Raw genomic sequence first — 19,873 nt, 5'->3', positions numbered from 1 at the left:
AAAGGAGACAGTTTTGATTGGAGGATGAGTAGTAAGTACTTACTGTTGTGTTTGAGGCTCCTACATCTGGGTCACGTATTTGTGACTAGTCAGATGCTCCGCAGATATTATTGGAATCTAAAAGAAAAAGAGAGAAAACGAGAAGCACGTTATATAACGCTCACAAATTCACCGTACAGCATACCAATGATGGAAGCAATCATACTATAGCTGACGGCTTGACAGAGATTCAGACTCACGCTATCATTCATAATTCATCAGGAGGCGCACGCATGCGAGAGACAGACAACCAGTGGAGGGCGCAGGAAAAGAGAGAGGAGCAAACCTGATTGGCTGAGACGGTTGCAAAGGGAACACTTGTGGCAGATGTGGTGGCTGCGGACACAGTGGCCGGAGAAGCACCGTGCATCATGGGTACTTGGGGAGGTAAAGATCACACACACACACACACACACACACAAGCGTTTGAACCACAGCTCATGAGCAGCATTTTTGTATGCCGGTATATGGGAGGGGCCAGAAACATGAGCGATCTGAAAAGTTTTCAATGCAGCTATTGTTTACAGTGGATTCTATATTCTCCCAATGAAAGTTGGCAAATGTGGCCCTTTATAATTAAAAATAGTGTGGAGGAATAAAAATAATCAGTGCTCGTTATAGATGTTTTTTTGCAGTTAGCCTAATAAATACATTTTCAGCAAAACAAAAATTAAAAAGATCATACAGTATGCATACAATAGGCCAATATGTACAATCTTTCATTACAATTTTTGTCAGGTATTTTAGTCCCCCCCTAAAAAGCTATGCTTATGTGCCCAAAATAATTTCATTTATTTTATGAAAAAAGAAAAATCTGAATTACAACACGGACACATACTGTAAATATTACTTCACTTAAAATGTGTGTCATTTATTAATGATACTGAGAGTACATATTAATGGAGATTTTTTTTCCCTACATTTTTTCATGTTCTAGCCTTATTGTAAAATATTATTTATTTCTAATTAAGTTTTCTTTAATAATGTTATTTTCTTTAAAAAACAAACAAAAAAAATACACAATTAAATGTGCCATTAAGTTAAATATGTGGATCACCCAGCCCCAAATTTCATAAAAGAAAAGACATAACATAAACTAAAAATGGTCTGAATGTATGAAGTATATGATATTTTACTGGAGTGTCAGTAGATGCTTATGGACAAAAATATATGTTTCTGTTTAAACTATTAAGACAACATTGAAAAACCTTTGCTGTGGCAGTTAAAATACTACTTTTTTTTTTGTATGTATCTATATATTTATCATTTGAGTTTACTCCAACATAACAAATTAAAGAGACCCTCAAAGTAGTTCCATAGCGCCGTGTATATTCCTTTTACAAATGATTTTACAAGACAATTAATCAAGTATTGTTTGTTTGTATGTTTATAGCCAGGCAGCATAATGAGGTGTTAGCGAGCTTGGGGGGGGGGGACATAAAAACTGCAACAAGCATTAAGTGACAGGCAAACCTGCAGCAGAGCATAATGGGGAATTCATACCACCAAAGTGTGATTTCAAAGTTTAAAGAAAAAAAAACACACGCATAACGTTTGGTCTCACATGGTGTCGTCTTTACATAAAACATACAACAGTAGAATTGGTAAGGAAAGCTGGCACCTACCAACACTTGTTGCAGGCGTCATGCACAATATCGAGCCTGCCCATCATGCATTGCAACAGGAAGTGGAGTGGAAAGGGAGGGGGGTGTGGGGGTAAATGAAGAAAAGTCATTTATAAAAATCAGACATGATTGGCTTTCACCTGGATGACATCACATCACCACACAAAATGATTGTAGTAGAAAATTAGTACACAGTCATACAAAATGTGGTAATTTTAGTATTTTACTACAACATTCCAAAAAGAACAATGGTGATTAGAAAAAACAAATGTGTGCACAATGCAGACACAGTATCAATACTTTTTTGTGTTTTGCATATATGGATCCAGACTGGGACGGACGGTGATGTATTGTTACAGCTCAATTCCCTTAGTGTCTTTTGATCATTCACACACTCAGCTTTAGTTTTGTTCAGTGGTCACTTTTGGTGCCTTTTTTTGTTAAAAGTTGTGAAAATGACAAAAATAACTAAACTGTAACACACACACACACACATATATATATATATATATATATATATAATAGGGGTGTCGGACAACACATTTTTTAAATCTGAATTAATCGTATGACTGCGCTAATTAACTCATGATTAACTCATTTGCTCCCAAAAACAAATAAATGTGTTCTATCTTAAATATTACCATGCTGCCAAAGCCGTATTTATACGTTTTTTTTTAATTTAATTTTTTTTTTTTAAATGCTAGAGCATACAGAAGGCTTTGATGCATCCTCTGAACTAAAGAGAACGGTTGAAGCAATGGTAGTTATTACAAAAACGGCCAGCAGGTGGCATCAGAGTATAAGAGATCAACAAGCCATTAAACGCGCGTTAACAAAAAAACAAAACAAAAAAAAACTATATATATATGTATCTATCTATCTATCTATATATATATATATATATTTTTTTTTTTTTAATGCTAATAACAGATTTGTAGTGTATCGATTAGCGGAAAAGTAGCGTGCGTTCCATATGACTTGGCAGCCAGTGAGCATGCAGAGCGCAGCGCTCGCATGTCAGGACTCACCCGACGGGATGAAGGCAGCCTGCTGCTGGAACTGCATGTTGGCCAGAGCTTGTTGGTACTGGAATACACCGGCGTTGAACATGGTGGTGGCACCGTTGGCTTTTTCAAGTGCGGGTCTCTTTGGTAAAGGGGGCAGGACGGGAGGGAGCCCCTGATGAGGGGAACGAGAGCGACCATTACGGACGAAACATTCGGGGCAAAGAAGGGGGAGAAGAACATCATTAGAGGATGTAGTCAACCCGACAGAAAAATGCTGGCAATACTGAGAATAAAATGATGGACCTCATGTGATGAATATAAAAACAGCAATTCTGCTGTTTTGATGCATGGCTGGTACACTAAATCGCAAATGGTGAAAGCTGCATTGAATTTGCATGTACTACTTTGTAGATTACAGCGCTAGAAGCTCTAAAACGCTCACAAATGTTGACTATACCATGCAAGATATTAGACACACACAAAAATACAATTTGCATGCATTATAGACTCACAAGGTGACAAACTGACTTTTAAAAATGGATATATTAGATTGCATACTGTATATTCTTTTAATTTGGTAAGCCCAGTAAATAATTTGACATTCTCTTCTAATAGAGAATTGTGATTGTTACAAACATACTCTATTTCCTCATATAACCACCAGGGGGCGTTTACTTTTCTCTAATGTAGCAGGTTTGAGAAAGAAGGACTGTACTGTACTGACCCGGATCAACGAGTCAATTAGAGCGGAAGCCACTATTTGAGGAAATACGCTAATTCCATTTGAGTCAGTTCATCAGCCCAAATAAACATCTAGGAGACAACAGCCACATGCCAGGCCTAGAGACGAAAGGTCATAGGTACCAGGTCGAAAGCCGCGTCGAGGGGCCGCTTCGGTGATTTGACAGCCGACTGAGTCTTAATTAGCAGGCAGCGAGCACATGATGGCAATGGGCCAATGGGGTTCAAGCGCATTAACATAAACCAGCAAGCGGCGGGTGCGTCATGGGGAGGCGGGCAGCAGTGCATTGTGGGTCGGTGTGGAAAAACAAAAAACAAAACAAAACAAAAAACAATCATTGCAATGCAGTTTACAACCACAACAAAACTAGAACATGCGCATCGTTAATATCATTATGAGGATAAATAGATAACAGGCATTCCTAATATGGATATATTTTTTTACCAGCGTCGTTTAAAAAAATATACCACGATTTGATCAAAAGATCTATTTAAACAATCTGCCGCCATTTAGATATTAGCGAATAGCGAAAACCCGTGTTTAATTGACGGCAATTGAAATATACGGGGTAAAAAAATTATTTAAAATTTTTTGGGGGAAAACATTAAATATAACGTGTAATGTCTTATTTCACGAGACGATCAATGACATAATTGATTGATCATGCAAAATAAGACTGCAGCCGATAACCGATTTTCCATAAAATGCTAAATATTGTCCGATTCCAATCCAGCCAATAGATGAATCTTAAGTAGTGTCCATCTAAAGTAACATCATATTTACTCTCCATTTCAAGGCAATAGCGAGGACGCCTACCATGGCTGCAGCGGCCGCCGCCTGGTTGACTTGATGCTGGGCCGCTTTGATTTTGGCCTGTAGGTGAGCGGGCGGGTGGAAGTACTTGCACTTCTCCCGAGTGCAGCGGCCCTTGATGTAATCCATGCACACCGTCACAGTGTTGTCGTTGGTGTCGATCATGGTGCTGTCGGACGGATGCGCGAAGCGGCAGTCGTTCTCGCCACGGGTGCAGTTGCCCCTCTGGTACTCCCGACATACCTGGGTCACAAACGTACGACGGGATAATGAATTTTTTTATAATCTTAGATATAGTGAACCTAGCAAAAAAATTTATAAGCTATGCTTAGGTTAGCAATGCAAGCTGTGCAAGGAATTGACCTGAATGTCACTATTTTACACACAGTCATGTTTATTTATTATTTTTTTTAAATATGAAAATTAAATGGCCGGTTAATCGGTAATCAGTATTTTTTTTTGACCAAAAATTGGCATCGGCATTAGCCATTTCTTTTAAAATAGTAATATAATTTTGTGAATAATAATAATAATAATACATAAAGTAGTTGTTGACAAGAATATTTTATATTATTAGCAAACATTTATTAAATGCAGTAAAAAAAAAAATCAGCTCTGGATCCGGTCTGACCAGACGTCTCAAGCTTCATTTGACTCCACCTAAGCAACAAACGTGCTCAATAGCTGCCCCAATGCCCGCATTTCATCCGTGGAAACGCTTTGACAAAACATGACAAATATTATTTCAAGAAAATCGCTCTCTTTTTTTTTTTTTAACACCCTAAAAACGCAAAAAGACAAGCCGGCCCGTCAGTAATCCACAGCTTCATTTACTTCAGCATTTGACAAATTAATTAATCCGCTTCTCCTGTTCACAAGCTGATGATCACTTCAGGCACACAGAGACGATCAATCTAATTGACGGGTGGAGGCGTTACTCGCGATTGATAGGCAGAACAGAGCGTGACTGCCGCTCGTTTTTACGGGCTCATCAATCAAGCCGCATCCAAGCGTTATTCAAATGAGCCGGACTGCTGTTCCTCGGCGGGACTATAGGGGGCAGCAAATGCTTGTGGAACGCGAGGGCCTGGCTGCTCAGTGAGGCCCATGGGAAATATGAGAGCTGAAGGAGAGGGCGCCTGACATTGACGTATTTACCAACACGCACACAAACACACAAGGTTAGCATGTGTATAAAATGAGATCTTTTTTCTTCCTTTAGAATTACATTATGACACTTTTAAGAGGCGCGCACTAACTTATCGTCTCTGCTTGAGCTCAGTCTCCTTCTGCTGAGTCTCAATCGCACTAAAACAGATTTAATATCATAACACCCTGTGCGTATATCTCCGTTTCGGTTTATCTGCACGCATAAAGCGATTTGTGCACAAACTGTCTGTCGCCATGACGGCTAATCAGCTACAAACACCAATCACAGCTAGAAGTTGGTTGAAGGCCTCACGCGTAGCTCTCTAAATATACACGCGGAATACATATTCATCCCCTCCCAGCGCCACCATCGCTACAACTGGCCTCAGTGAGAAAAAAAGAGGCCGCCTTGTTGTCAGGCAGATGTTGGCGAGGTGGGCGATGGAGGGAGGGAGGGAGAGGAAACGTGGGAGTAGATGATGAATTTGGAGTAAAGGACAGAGAGATCGGGATCAAGGAGACAAGCGCGTGTATGGTTAGTTTAAAAAAAAAAAGAGAGTGAGGCCAAATTGGAGCAATTTCATGTTCCCTGCAGCCGGCGTGGACCTTAACAGTGCTTAATCATGCATTAGAGTGAGCTGTAACCCGCCCAGAGTGCTTAGGTGGGGAAGCAAATGAAGGGCCCGTTAATCATATTTGCATCCCCATGGCAACCGCCGTTCTCACCATTTGCATCAGGCGCGCTCGCAGGTGAAAAAAGCAACATGTGAGTTTTTTTGCGAGTCGGCGAGCGCCGCGCTTCGGAAGCACTTAAGAAAAAAGACGGACAGAAAGAGGAGAAGATGGAGAGTTGTGGAAAATATTTTTGCAGAGCTGCTTGTCTTCTAAAATAGGAGATTTCTCGGCGACGGAGTGAAATTGGGTGTAACGTATGCGTCCACAGAATTCCAGCTCTGTTTATTTTGAATGGCACAGCAGCAAGTCAAATATGTCTGGCTCCGTCCTGGGATATTTTTAGCAAAGTGAGTTCCTGATGAATTGTGTTGCGAATGATGAGCGTAAACGGTTTTGTCCACGTGCGCGGCTATTTATAAGGGGGAAAAAAAGTCTTATCACACCAATGATGTAACCAGAAGGCCCTACTAGCCAATCAGAAGCCTGGAAAAAGTCATTACCGGAAAAAGCACAGTAACGATACATAAAGGAATAAATAAATTATGTCTTTCTTCTTTCTGTAAAGGTTAAAAACTGGACCCGTCATGTTTCGTGAATGTGTTGCTTTTGTCTTATTTTCTAAACACGAGGAAAAAAGTCCCGTCCTCGAGAGACCTTATTGGTCTCCATGTCTTCCTCCTCCAAAATGACTTCATCAAATGATTTTTTACAATCTTTTATGGCCGCAATATTTAAAGCAGGGGTCTCCAAATCAGGTCCTTGAGAGAGAGCCCTTATCCGGTCTGTTTACTATGTTTCCCCTCCTCCAACGCACCTGAATGAAATGATCAGCAAGCTCTGCTGAAGCCTGATAATCATCCTGATTATTTGGTTCAGGCGTGTTGGAGGAGGGAGACATGGAGAACAGGCTGCCTCGGGGCTCTTGAGGACCGGATTTGGAGACTTCTAACTTAGGCAATAATAATAATATTTATTATTATTATTACTATTATTATTGTTATTATTATGATGATAATAATAATAATAATAATAATAATAATTAAAAATAATATATAATAGTTGCCCTGCGATTGGCTGGCAACCAGTTCAGGGTGTACCCCGCCTACTGCCCGAAGCCAGCTGGGATAGGCTCCAGCACCCCCGCGACCCTTGTGAGGAAAAAGCGGCCAAGAAAATGGATGGATGGATGGATATAATAGTTATTATTATTATTATTTATTTTTATTATTATTATCCACTCAGGATAGGATCGAGCTCGCCTGCGACCATAATGGATGGATGCTTTCGTGCATTATTATTATTATTAATTATTCATTTGTATTTTTATTTTTCATTATTAAACGTCGACAACGAAAAAAAGAATGCCCACAAGCGACAGCATACAAAGAAAAATAACAATAAAAAATGGTATTTCCGATGTAAAAAGTCATCTGTTCTTCTGATCGCGGCTTCAAATGTTTTCTAATCTGTTTGCGTGGGTTTGAATGAAAGCGCTCATAATAGCCGAACGAGACGGTCGTAATGATAATTGCGCTGCGGGTTGCCAGCTTGCTCTCGTCTCCAGCGTGACACTTGACTCCGCATTGAAATCTAACGCCTGCTCCGTCTTCCGCATCTGATGACCGCAACAGGTCTCCAAATTGATTTTCCCCATAACTCCGCCCCGTCTGCTCCCACCATCTATTTTGTCCTGTCACCGATCCAATCCCCCTCTCTCTGCATGTCGTCTGCCCGGCGACTTCCTCATCACCCCCCCCCCACCCCCCCGCCGCCATCAATTACCTGACCGCCCACTGTTACATGTTAAATGCTAGCATCCTAACTTTGTCGCCCACCACCCGCCTGCGAGCTAACGATTAGCTCGTTATCCTGCCGCCGTTGTTTCCCGGGCGGGGCTGCATAATGGATGAGACGGAGCTGCAGTCCAATTAATGATTAGCTGCGCACAGCTAGACGAGCGGCGCGCTCATCATGTGACTGATTGGTTTCATGGAAAGTGGAAAGATTCTTTACAAGTTTCGTGGAGATTCTGAGAAACTTGGACTGGGATAATGTGTGCAGAGCTACGCTTATTAATGTCACTTCCTCTTTGCTTAAGTCTGGGTAATGACCATATTATGCTAATGGTTGTAGTGTAGAGTACACAAACTGTGTACTGGATACATAATTAAAGTCTACACACAGATGCTGTTTGAGGGAAGTGTCTTTAATATTCAGACACATCCCACATTTCAAAGGCTAATTGCTTTGCCGGCTTGTGAAATAATGTTCAGCGACTGCTGTTTTGCTTTAAACGAATGGACGTGATTGAATAATGATTCCAAATCTCTATAATACAAACATGCATGCCTCCGCGCGTCTCACCTCCAATCTATCCGTCCGCATCAGTTTCTGCGCCGCCGTGGCGACCGGGACGGGTACGCTGGCGTTGCTGGTGAGCAGTACCGGGGCGCTGGGCAGGATCTCGGCGGGCATCAGGCCGGGCGACATGGGGCCAAGGTAAGGGTTGAACGCCGCGCCACCGTTGCCGTTGCTTGCCAGGCCGGGCGTGACTGAAAACATGGGCTGAAACCAAAGAGGAATTTGATTCATTATATCAATATAGATTGTGGTTAAAGCAATAATTGTACCTCAAATATAAACATTATTGTGATAATAAACCGGCTTTATAAGGAATACAGCTTCAAGTGTCAAAATGAGATCACATTTAATCATCTGTAATATTGTTGGATCTTGCATGGTTGTTTCTGGAACGGGCTCACTCGTCTTTATCGATGATATAACTCACGATGGTCGCAGTAGAATCAGTTCTAAAGTCTACAAAACCATTTTGTGCATCCAAACTCATCGGGTGAAGTTTCATCACGCAACAAAACAACGACCCAACACAACGGAGAACTTAATCAGGGTGGGAAAGTGGATGGTCTTAAAAGCAAATCACTGAACCTTAACCCAAAAGAGTATGCATTTTACCTTCTGAAGGGAACAAGCCCCAGAAACAAACCAGATCTGAAAAAGGCTGCAGTTAAAGGCCTAGAAAAGCATTTCAATTCAAAAGTGGTGAAGACAATGGATCGGAGGCTTGATGCAGTAATTGCAAGTACGGGTTTTACCACCAAATAATAAATGTTATTCATGTGAAGTCCATTTAACACATTCTAACCCAAAAACGTGTAAATACCTTTTTTAATACTTTGTCATTCACTCCCAAAAACGTATTTATACGTTTTTTTAATGTTGAGCATACAGAAGGCTTTGATGCAGCTTCTGACATGAAGAGGTGGCTTAAAGCAATGGTAGTTATTACAAAAAACGGCCAGAAGGTGGCAGCAGAGTATAAAAGATCCGCCAGGGCCATGTTGCAACAAGCTCCTTTTGCCAGTATTTTCAACAGGAATGTCAATAATGATGATTTTTTGCTATATTCTAATGCTAATTGCTGCAAAAAGGAAACAGATACAAATATCTTTTTTTTTTTTACCTGATGAAAGAGGAGACGCTAATCTTTCTTTTGGTAGGTTCCATGTTTATAGTTATATTTATAGCAATAGAACACAATATTCTGTGGGCCTTGCAAAATCAGTCAAACTCCAGTAAAACAGCCAGGAGCGAAGGGGGTTGCTTCAGTGCAAATGGCTGGGAGTGACATCCGTTCCAATATTTTGGGTGGCTTCAAACAAAAGGTGCCCTGTTGACCTGAGTTGGTGAACACATTGAGACTGGAGCCCTGCATTAGCAGTATACCATTCCATACCTTATCACAAAATCCTATCATTTAGGGCTGCCGCTGTTGAATCCTTTTAGAATCGATTAATGTATTGTATCGATTATTTCATCGAGAAATCGGATGACTTTGAGTTTTTGTCAACATATTTATTTGAACGACTTTTTCTTCCCAGGCCTAATATTACACCATTTTGTTACTTATACCTTTCTACACCTTATGATCACACCATACCATACAAACCTACTGTATATCATATTTCATTGAGAAGATTGTACCATACAAAACCATATCATAATCTTACTGTATTACTGTTCTACCGTAAAAAAAAAAAAACATTAAAAAAAACACAACACGTCTTTCCCCTTTTTTTCAAATTCCACTAACATTGTGTTTCAAGTAACACGGTGACGGTGGGCAAAAAGAAAAAAGAAAATGTGCTGGAATATGAAAAAGAAAAAAAGTATTTTTCTACCATTGTTATTCTATCAAAGGCAGCCATAACACGCTGCAAGTTTTCCCTGCACGTTCTTGACCTGGACCCCAGTCTAAGAGTTGTCCCTTGAGATCCTGCCAACGGGACACAATGAGTAATAGAGCATCGGCGGCAGCCAGGGTCTGGCCGGCTACAAAAACTCCTTGCTGCTCTCATTAAATCAAGAAAAATGGCATGAAATCCGTAGCATTTCCAGCGCTGCCTTCAGGAGCATCTGGAGAATGAAATCTTATCACAAGGTGCACTTGAAAAGGGGATTTTGTGCCCCTCAAGGTGCACTGATATCAAGGCATAGCTCAAGGTTTGGCTGGGGCAGACATGATGTCATTGAAATGAATCTCAAGTCATGTGGCTTCGTCAGTGCGATGATGTCATCCGCTAAATATTTTTCAAACTCTACTCACGGCCATGTCTGGAATATCATTTTACTGTGATGTTTTTCTCAAATGTACAAAATGCTTTCATGTAGTTTGATGAGATTCATTCACGCCCGTGTGCCTTTTCGCAGCCCTTGACATCACTGCGTTGATGTATTGATCAAAGATATTTGCGTAAACATTACATTTGACATGCAAACGCTTTGAGGGATTCATTAAAATGAAGCTGCTGTGTTTTTTTTTTTTTTTACTTCTTTCACCGATGAAATATCAAGAAGATTTGAAGTCAATCTGTACACCCAATTAAGCAAATCTTAACGATCGATTTAACTTTGAATACAATTAGGATTGATATCATGAAGGCTGTTGTGAGTGACTGAAGTCGGTGAGTGAATTAGTAAATGAGTAACAGTGGGTGTTGATAAGTCATTAAGTGAGTCAAGTGAAGATATGTGTGAGTGACTTTGAGATTTAGTCAATGAGAAAGTGAATAATTGGGCAAGGTGAATAAATGATTGAGTGACGAGTGCGAAATGAATGAACATTTTCATGAATTTGTAAAACCTCCCCCCGGATGCCCAGGATGTAAAAAAAAAAGTGGACATTTTTTGGGAAAAAAAGCAGACGTTTGGTCCTCCTATACAAGTTAGCTGTTCGAGCTAGCTTGCAACCACGGCAAGGATTTACTTTTTCCAGCAAACCGACCAGGAATCTAGTTAACCATTTTTAGCTAAGAAGAAAAACTTTTCTATAGTTCAAACAACCAGAACTCGTTTGCTGACGTCAACATCGGGTGCGTTTGGAAATTCACTCTTGACACCCTAACAGCATTGTGAAAGTGTTTAAAGCAATCAGCAACTCGTGCTTGATTTGTTTTCAAATGAGTTTCCAAACACATCCACGATTTGGCAACGGGGATTTTGGGTGTGAGTCCCACCTCGATTGTTCTTAGTCTCGGTTTTTGTAAAAAATACGTTTCCCCCCAAAAGTGCTCCTGAGTAACTAATGAGAGTTTTTAAGATCATGATTGAAACGGCGAGTGAGTGATTACCAAATTAAAGTTCATAAATACAAACGGCAGCCAACGTATATAATCAAACATGTATCATTTAATTAGAAACAAATCTCTGAAACCATTAGTTGGGTTTCCATCCACCCATTTTTATTTGAATTTTCAAGAAATGCGAAAATAAAACTGAATGGAAATGCTAGAAATTTGAAAACGGGCCCAAAATTCGCAAAAAAAGTTTTTATACTAACTTTTGAAGCGTATCGGAAAAAGTGAATTTTGGCTATGGAATCAGGTTTCGTGAATAAGACCGGATAAACGTCGCACATTTTGACAAACAGAAATATTTTTGGAATTAATTAAAGAAGTGAATATTAATGCAATTTTAGATGGAAAACAGCACCAAAAAAAAACGCTACGGTTTATCAAGAATTACAAAAGAAAACGCATATGATGTCATCGTATGGCGCAGTCGCTTCTTGGTCCTCTTTTTCCGAAATTAGTGGTGGATCACATCTCTATGGTGTATACTGCCACCTAGAGCGGCGGAGTCCCCACTCAATATTCGCAAAAGAAGAACAGATGGAAAAGGGGCTTAAGTTGCATGTCCGTTTTGCGCATTTTCAGTAAATTTGCTTAAAAAATTGGATGGAAACCTGACTATATTTTAACCTTTGAACTTTAAAAATAACATTTATTCTCATAATATTTTGCCTTTCATTTAAAAAAAAAAAAAGATGACTTAACTGACATAAAATATAACTCTATACTAGAAGAAATATACCTTTTTGTTATTTAAAAAAAAAAAAAAAAGATAGTAATTTATACCTGTAATAATAACACGCCTTTTGCTATGCAATATGTCATAATTGTACCCTGAGTTGAGCAGTTGCCATATTGGTTTACAACACAGTTGTTATTTCGTAGTGTTATGCCTCTATCGGTTTTTTTTTTTGCTTTGCATTATTATCTTTTTTTAATCTCTTTTATAGCTTTTTTCCCCCCTATTATGTTTACAACCATTGTGGAAGGCAATATAGGAATTTATTACACAGGGGGGGGAACATGTTTCCGTACTGTTCATGATAATAAAAAAAATTGGAATCTTGAATCATATCAGAGATTTTAATTGGCCAATGTATGGAAAGGAGAAATAATTGTTTTTTACTTTGTGCTTATTTTATTGGTTCACTGTCTCCATATGTTGGTATGCTAAATTATACGACATAATTTATTGCTAATGATTTTTGCTATGGCTCGCAGTTTGAAAACCCTGCAACATCGGATGATGCAGGGAAAGCTTTAAAAAAAAAAAAAAAAAAAAGCTACTCCAAGCAGACAATTCCTTAAAAGAACAACGTTGTCCCACCTTTTATACCCAACAAAGGCGTGTTTGCTTGACTTTGTAGCGCCGTCTGTCCTCACTCTGTCATCCTATCGCCTTCACTCGACCCGCCTGTCTTCTTCCTCCCTCCAGCCGTTTATCTCGCGTCGCCTCACTTTGGTGTGTTGTGCCCTTCTCTGTCTTCGCCATGCTCCCTTTTCTCTCGCCGTGACACAAACAGAAAGGGAAGGCTCGGCGTCCCCACAGAGATCTATCGCCTCTTTAAAGCCTTTCATGGCTGGCTCTGTTCCTCTCCAAAGGGGCTTTCCGCTCGATGCCGGTGATAAGCTATTGGATGCGCGTTCGTGTGTTTGTGTTTGTGTGCAAGCAGTTTTTGAATCATGTAAGCTTTACACTTAAAGGAGACATTATGCATTTTAAAACAGTCCAAGGATCAAGAAATATAGCAACACCCTTTTTTATTGTCTTGATAAAATTTGGTCTTTTTTTTGTAGGGGGTGGGGTTGGTGGAGTCTGACCACATGCAAGTGAGTGGCTGTATTCCACGCCCTGTGTATTGATAGGACAATAGTGAGTCCGGCCTAGTGCTTCTACAGAATAGTGTCGTCCAGCCATTACTCAAAAGTGGCTCTGGATCTTCACCCAGCCAAGCTGATCATGTCATGGGTGAGGAAACTTAGTGTTGTTTTTTTATTTTTTATTTTTTATGTAAATTAACTCCCAAAAACATATAAAAATGTTCTATTTTGAATATTGGCATGGTCCCCAAAACGTATTTATAATTTTTTTTAATGTTTTTTTTTGTTTAATGCTAGAGCATACAAGGCTTTGATGCAGCCGCTGAACTGAAGAAAACGCTTAAAGCAATGGTAGTTATTACAAAAAACAGCCAGCAAGTGGCAGCAGAGTATAAGAGATCAACCAGGGCCATGTTGCAAAAAGGCTCTTTTCCCCACTTTTTTTTAAACAGATTTGTGATTAATGAATGAAACTTGGCTTAGCTATATTCTAATGCTAATTGCTGCAAAACGGAAACAGATAGAAATTTAGTTTTTTCCTCATGAAAGAAGAGACTCAAATTTTTCTTTTGGTAGGTTCCATGTTTTTATAGCAATAGAACACAAAATTTCATCATTGACATCAACATTTCTGCGGCCTTCCTGGCTATTTCACTGTGAAGCCAAAATATGTTCCTTCTTGAAATTAAAATTTTTTTCCCTCTCTTTTGTTCCCATTTAACCTTCTGCAATTGTACTTTTTATTCCTTGAGTAAAATCATGGACTGACTGTTTCAAAGAAGCCGACCGTGATCTGGTTAACTTTTCTCTGTTTGGAGGCCATTTGCACTACACGCTACAATAAGGCGGTGTTCACTCTATGGTTTGGGTCAAAGTAAAATAAAGATAAGTGGTGCGCACATTTGGCCTGGTTCACACTAACTTTTTGTTTATCATCAGACTCAAGTCTGATTGGACTGCATAGTGTGTCAAAACTGAAATTGCTAGATTACATGTGGGTTCCCTCAAGGGTCAATCCTTGGGCCGCTAAAATGATGAAACTTAGCTATATTCTAATGCTAATGGGTGTAAAACGGAAACAGATACAAATGTACTTTTTTCCTGATGAAAGAAGAGACTCTAACCGCACACAATATTCTGTGGGCCTTGCAAAATCAGTCAAAATCCAGTAAAACAGCCGAGAGTGAAGGGGGTTGCTTCAGTGAAAATGGCTGGGAGTGAATGAGTTTCACTCCTTGACACAATTTCAGAAAAAAACAACAAATTTTCTTGATTGTTTAATTTGACACTTGAGAGTGGGAAGTAGAGATTTTCAGAGCCAATAATGATACTGGTTATTTGTACTCAAGGAGACCAATCACCGAAATTTGGAGCCAATATTCATTTTCAGTAAAAGAGAAAATTTGGGAATCAAAGGAAGACAAAAACAAAACAAATCCTCCAATTCTTAACTTTGTTGAAACAAAGTTTTTCAAAATTTCAAGATAACTGAAATGATAAACGTATAATTTTCTGAATAAAAAGTTTTATACAGTTAACACAATTTTAAACTGATATCTTATCGGCCGTCAGGTTTTTAAAAAAGGCCGATGCCGATATTTGTCAAATTGCCAAATATCGGCGCTGATAATCGATCTATTCCTCGAGGGAAGGCGCTCCTGAGAGCCAAACTATTTGTGTACAAGCAGCATTATGTCTCCTTTAAGTTTAAGAGCGCAGTTCTCCCGGTCTCTTTGACCAATTCATCACCTTGAAGTGATGAAGCGAATTTGGATGCGCGCGTGATGGGATCGATTTGTGGGCGTGTCCGTGGTAACATTAAAAGACAAGCACTCCTCACTAATGAGGACATTCGGTCTAAAAAGAGTGAAGAAAAGAAATGATTACGCTATTCTGGGACACGATTTTAGAGCATTTCTCTGCTTTTAGTCGTCCTAAAGTTTTTTTGGGATACGGGTTCTATCAAACTTGATTTAGTGGGTGTGCGCCCCCCTCACCACGGGCTGCAGCTGGGTGCCAGGCATCATGGCGTTTGCAATCTGCATCTGCTGGGCCAGCATGGCCATGTTCTTCTGCTGGATGAGGTTGTTCCTCCCGTTGATCTCCAGTTGGGTCTTCAGGTGGGGTGGGGGGTGAAGGTACTTGCAGTTCTCCCGGGAACAGCGGCCCTGTTGGAGAACAGAATGCGGGGAAGCCATAAGAGACAGCAGGGCCTACTACTCGGTTTGTTTTCAAGATACAATTTTAAAGCCTTTTTGCAACCTAAGCTCTGTACTTGCTGTTTTTCTCTAATCTCTTGAAGCCCTCAAAATGACAAAGTAGCTCCAAAGGCAGATAACACCGAGAGTTACCTTGCTGTCTAACAGACTGCAACACACTACAGTGAAATCTGTGCAGGCAAATCCTCCCAAGGTTGTATAATTCTGAATTGGTCATAAAAGAGACATTGTGCATTTTGTTAAAAAAAAAAAAAAAAAAAAAAAAAACACTTTTGTGAACAAAATTACATATTACAGTATTCTTAAAATTCTTACTTTATGACTTAAAAAATGGAAATATGAAAGATCATATAATTTAGTCTTTGATTTTATTTCAGAAATATTATTGTCTTCTAAATTTGAACCACCAGAAATGAGTTTTAATGCTTTCAAATTTAAAAGATAATAATTATGATAATAACAATCACTATAAATGAGGCTTCAAAATCCTAACAACTCCAGACCTTGACTCCGCTCTCAAATGCTGTGGGCATATCCAATGAATGTGTGGAACAACGGCAGAAAAAATCATTTAATTTAATACCTACACATCCTTACATATTTGAGAGGTGAAAATAATATCCGCTTAAAGCCTCCATACATCCTGTTGCGGGGCCGCCACAACAAATGCTAGCCACTGGCTAGCTTGCGTGCTAACAGACTTGGGCCAAGTACAAATAAGTAATAATAGCCTAAGTAACAAAGGTGCTGAAATTCATAAACAGTGGGGGAGAGGAAACCCGTGCCCAACTCCGGAAATGTGTCACGAGGCGGCGTTTTAGGCCACAAAATTGAGGGAAACCAGTGAAAAATCTCCTCAATTCAGTTCTATATAGTTCTCTGACTTTGCAATTTTTTTCATGAGGTCGGATCAATGTCCTATAATGGCTGCATCCGAACGAGTTAAAAGTAAGGTAAAGTTAACACAGTGTTGAATTGTTTTTGTTTCGTTTTAGACGTTTGACTCTTAAGAATCTTCAGATTTTACTTCATCTCAACCGCTGACAGTGAAATGAGAAAAGTGGAAATGTGGGGAAACAAAATTTGCAACATTTTAAAATGGCTTTCTTTCGGGGCATAAATGAACAAACCGAGAAATGCCAGACGTTTTCAGAAAAGGGATGCCGTGGGTGCCAGCCGATTTTAAGCATTTTGACTGATCTTTCAAGGTTCACAGAAAATTATATGTTTGGACTATGGAAACACACATACTACCAAATGAAAGATTGGACTCTCATCTTTCATCAGAAAAAAAAGTTTGTTTCTACCTTATTCCGTTTTTCAGTAATCAACAATAGAAAATGGTTAGTTTCGCCTCAGTTTTGAAAAAAACGTCTTTTAACGTCTTTGGCACTCCTCCATAGGATTTTACTAAACGTTATTTAACGTTTTTGGCAGTCAAAGAGTTAGTAACCAAAAACACCAACAGTCCTCACTATCTGTTGTTTCGATGGCACAAACCTGAGAGGCAGCATGAGTCGATGATGGATGCTTAACGCGGCCTGCTCAATCATTATCGACTCCCCTCCAATTGAGACGAGTGTCAATATTTGCCATCATCTCTCCGCATAAGAGGCCCAGGCAGGATGTGTTCCTGATTGGCGGGAATAACCGCACACCTCACCCCGCCGTCGTTCTCCTCTAGCGTTATAGAGCCGGAGTAGGAGGGATGGGGGCAATTTGCGACTGGCTTCTCCACGCCGAGGGTCATTACATCCACCCGGCCGCCCTCAGGGCAGACGCAGGGAGGTGGCGAATGCAATTTGCGCTCTCATAATGTCGCCTGAACTCCCCCAAAGAGATGTCATATCTTATTGCTGCCCTTCATTCCCGTTGCCTTTCACATGCACGCTGATATGCGTGGCGTTGAATACAGACGAGAATGGCTGCGGTGTTGTCATCCGGCATGTTCACGCATTCATCCGGCTCCCCATTACTCTTGTATAGAGGGACGCGCGGAGCTCCCACGGGGAATTAAAGGTTGCCTGTCACGCTACTGCTTATCTCCCCCCCCCCCCCCCCAGATTATGTCCACCGCGCCACAGTGTGACACCTGCGAGCAAACGCGTCGCCTCCCGCTCGTCCTTTGTATTTCCTCGCTCCCAGCCTGACTAGTCTGCCTAGCGACAGTGCGAGGAGACACTTTGCTGTGGAGAATGCCAAGAGTTCTCCCGCCGTCGTCATTGGCTTAGAGCGACGCGGCGTTCCCAGTCGGCCCACGCGGCCCGCAGGCGCACATTACTGACGCCTCCGGTCCTGCTCGCTTCGTGTGTGCTGGCTGCAGTTATTGATCGCAGCTAATTGGTTAATGTCTTTTGATTTTCAGGGTTCATTACCCCCATGGGTGGCTAGATGATAGCATGTGAAATGTCTGTGTTTGCCTGCGAATGGGTGGCACCGTGCAGTCTGCTCTATTTACACACACACACATATATATATATATATATTCGAACCCCGTTCTTCCCAAGTCATGTGTTGTTGTGTCCTTGGGCAAGGCACTTCACACGCATTACCTCCAGTGCTACTCACACTGGTGTATGGAATGTTTGGTGTTTGGTCGGCGGGGCCGTAGGCGCACGCTGGCAGCCACGCTTCCGTCAGCCTGCCCCATGGCAGCTGTGGCTACTTAAGTAGCTTACCGCCACCAGAGTGTGAATGTGTAAGTGCATGAATAATGTATCCATTCCTCTGTGTCTAGAAAATATCTATATAAATTTGATGTATTATTATTATTATTAATTAGGGGTGTCAGGCAATGAAATTTTTTAATCGTAATTAATCGCATGACTTATATATCAATATCGCATTTTATATCTGTTCTAAATCTACAATAAATGTACAATATGATATTTTTTGTCCAAATTTTCATACTCTGGTTAATATAAAAGTGAATTTTTTTTTTTTTAACCAATAGAAATGTGGCTGTATCTTGATTGATTTGTGTTGAGGTCATTTTTTTTGCCACTAGATGGCATAATGGCATTTGTAAGATGGTGACAGCTCAGCACATTTTTCTTTTCATATTAAGAGCCATCTAATCTTTAACATGAATTAACTTGTGAAATTCTGCACATTTTTAAAATTGTAAAATACAACTTGAGCCCAATCTCCACTAATATATGCACTATTTTTACATGTATTACTGCTAAATTTTGACTTTGCGTTGCGACTAGAATTCCCCCAGTACAGGCTTTCCAAGTAAGGCGCAGTCATTAATCCCGCGTTTAAAAAACTTAGTGGCGTAAAAGAACCTTTAAATTAACTCAAAATGCACGCACTAATTTTGACACCCCTAGATAATTCAAGTAAAAGCTAAACTTGTTTTCCTGTAACAAAAATACATTTTAGGCTATTTAACCCCTTAGATCAGGGATGGCGAGAACCCTAACCCACACGTTAAAAATGTTACATTTAAGCTATAAGGTTACAACACGTTTCAGCCATACTATCCTGGCGCCCACTATAAGAAATGAAAACATGAGATAACCCACCAAAAAATGTCCATGTTGTTCTTATGTGAGAAGAGAGTCAAAATCAGTAAAAAAAATAAATAAATAAATTGCCCAGCAGAAAAAAAATGCGAGTCTGAAGGGGTTAAGAAAAAGTTTTTTTCTTTTAAGAAAATGGAAAAAACAATATAATAGATTCAAGTGAAGTTGTGCAGCTGACCAAATCTTTGAAGATAGATAGCACTGTCAAGACATTATCTGGGTGATGTATTTCCATTAGCGTAGAGGCCGAATCGATATTAGCATGCTTGTTAGCTCCGTGCATTTTATCAGCTCCATTCTCAAAAGGTCACTCACCCAGACGTGTCACAAGCAGTTTCACTTTTTTTTTTTTTTTTTTTTTATCTGCTCCTGTTTTTGATTGTTGTATTAAATGCTGCTTCAAAGGAGTGTCGGTGTCGGTCAATGGTTTTTGTGTTTCTCCTGCCCTCGGAGAGTCGACTGAGCTTCCACACTAATGACTGGAGCGCACGTTGCCTCAGACTCCTACTCATCACTGTCACCACTTCCTCCCTATTACTATTTGCTTTGCTAGCAGCCTAAATCCTAAAATGTGTCAACAAAACCATTTTATTTGAACGTTTATT

General features: G+C 40.1%; 2 protein-coding genes across 5 annotated transcripts in view; one reads left to right on the top strand and one right to left on the bottom strand.

Annotated features, from left to right (window-relative positions):
* LOC144052089 (succinate receptor 1-like) overlaps positions 1-19,873 on the top strand; it is a 173,570-nt gene that overhangs the window by 81,067 nt on the left and 72,630 nt on the right. Inside the window, exon 6 of the mRNA XM_077565903.1 lies at positions 262-426. The gene's annotated coding sequence lies outside the window, so the exon portion shown is untranslated. The remainder of the gene's footprint in view (positions 1-261; positions 427-19,873) is intronic.
* Positions 1-19,873, bottom strand: part of LOC144052086 (muscleblind-like protein 1) — a 76,490-nt gene that overhangs the window by 4,641 nt on the left and 51,976 nt on the right. For 2 of the 4 annotated variants that reach the window (XM_077565897.1, XM_077565896.1), the window contains exons 3-9: positions 15,517-15,687; positions 8,415-8,615; positions 4,230-4,469; positions 2,693-2,843; positions 1,665-1,700; positions 326-417; positions 44-117 (exon numbers count right to left, since the gene is read on the bottom strand). In XM_077565897.1, the coding sequence (XP_077422023.1) occupies positions 61-117; positions 326-417; positions 1,665-1,700; positions 2,693-2,843; positions 4,230-4,469; positions 8,415-8,615; positions 15,517-15,687 (948 nt within the window). In that variant the 3' untranslated portion in view covers positions 44-60. The remainder of the gene's footprint in view (positions 1-43; positions 118-325; positions 418-1,664; positions 1,701-2,692; positions 2,844-4,229; positions 4,470-8,414; positions 8,616-15,516; positions 15,688-19,873) is intronic. The other 2 variants (XM_077565898.1, XM_077565900.1) reach the window with 2 other exon arrangements.

This window comes from Vanacampus margaritifer, chromosome 5, assembly GCF_051991255.1.
Source record: "Vanacampus margaritifer isolate UIUO_Vmar chromosome 5, RoL_Vmar_1.0, whole genome shotgun sequence".
NCBI lineage: Eukaryota > Metazoa > Chordata > Actinopteri > Syngnathiformes > Syngnathidae > Vanacampus > Vanacampus margaritifer.
The sequence above is the reverse complement of the archived record's forward strand: the minus strand, read 5'-3'. Positions and strand labels throughout refer to the sequence as shown.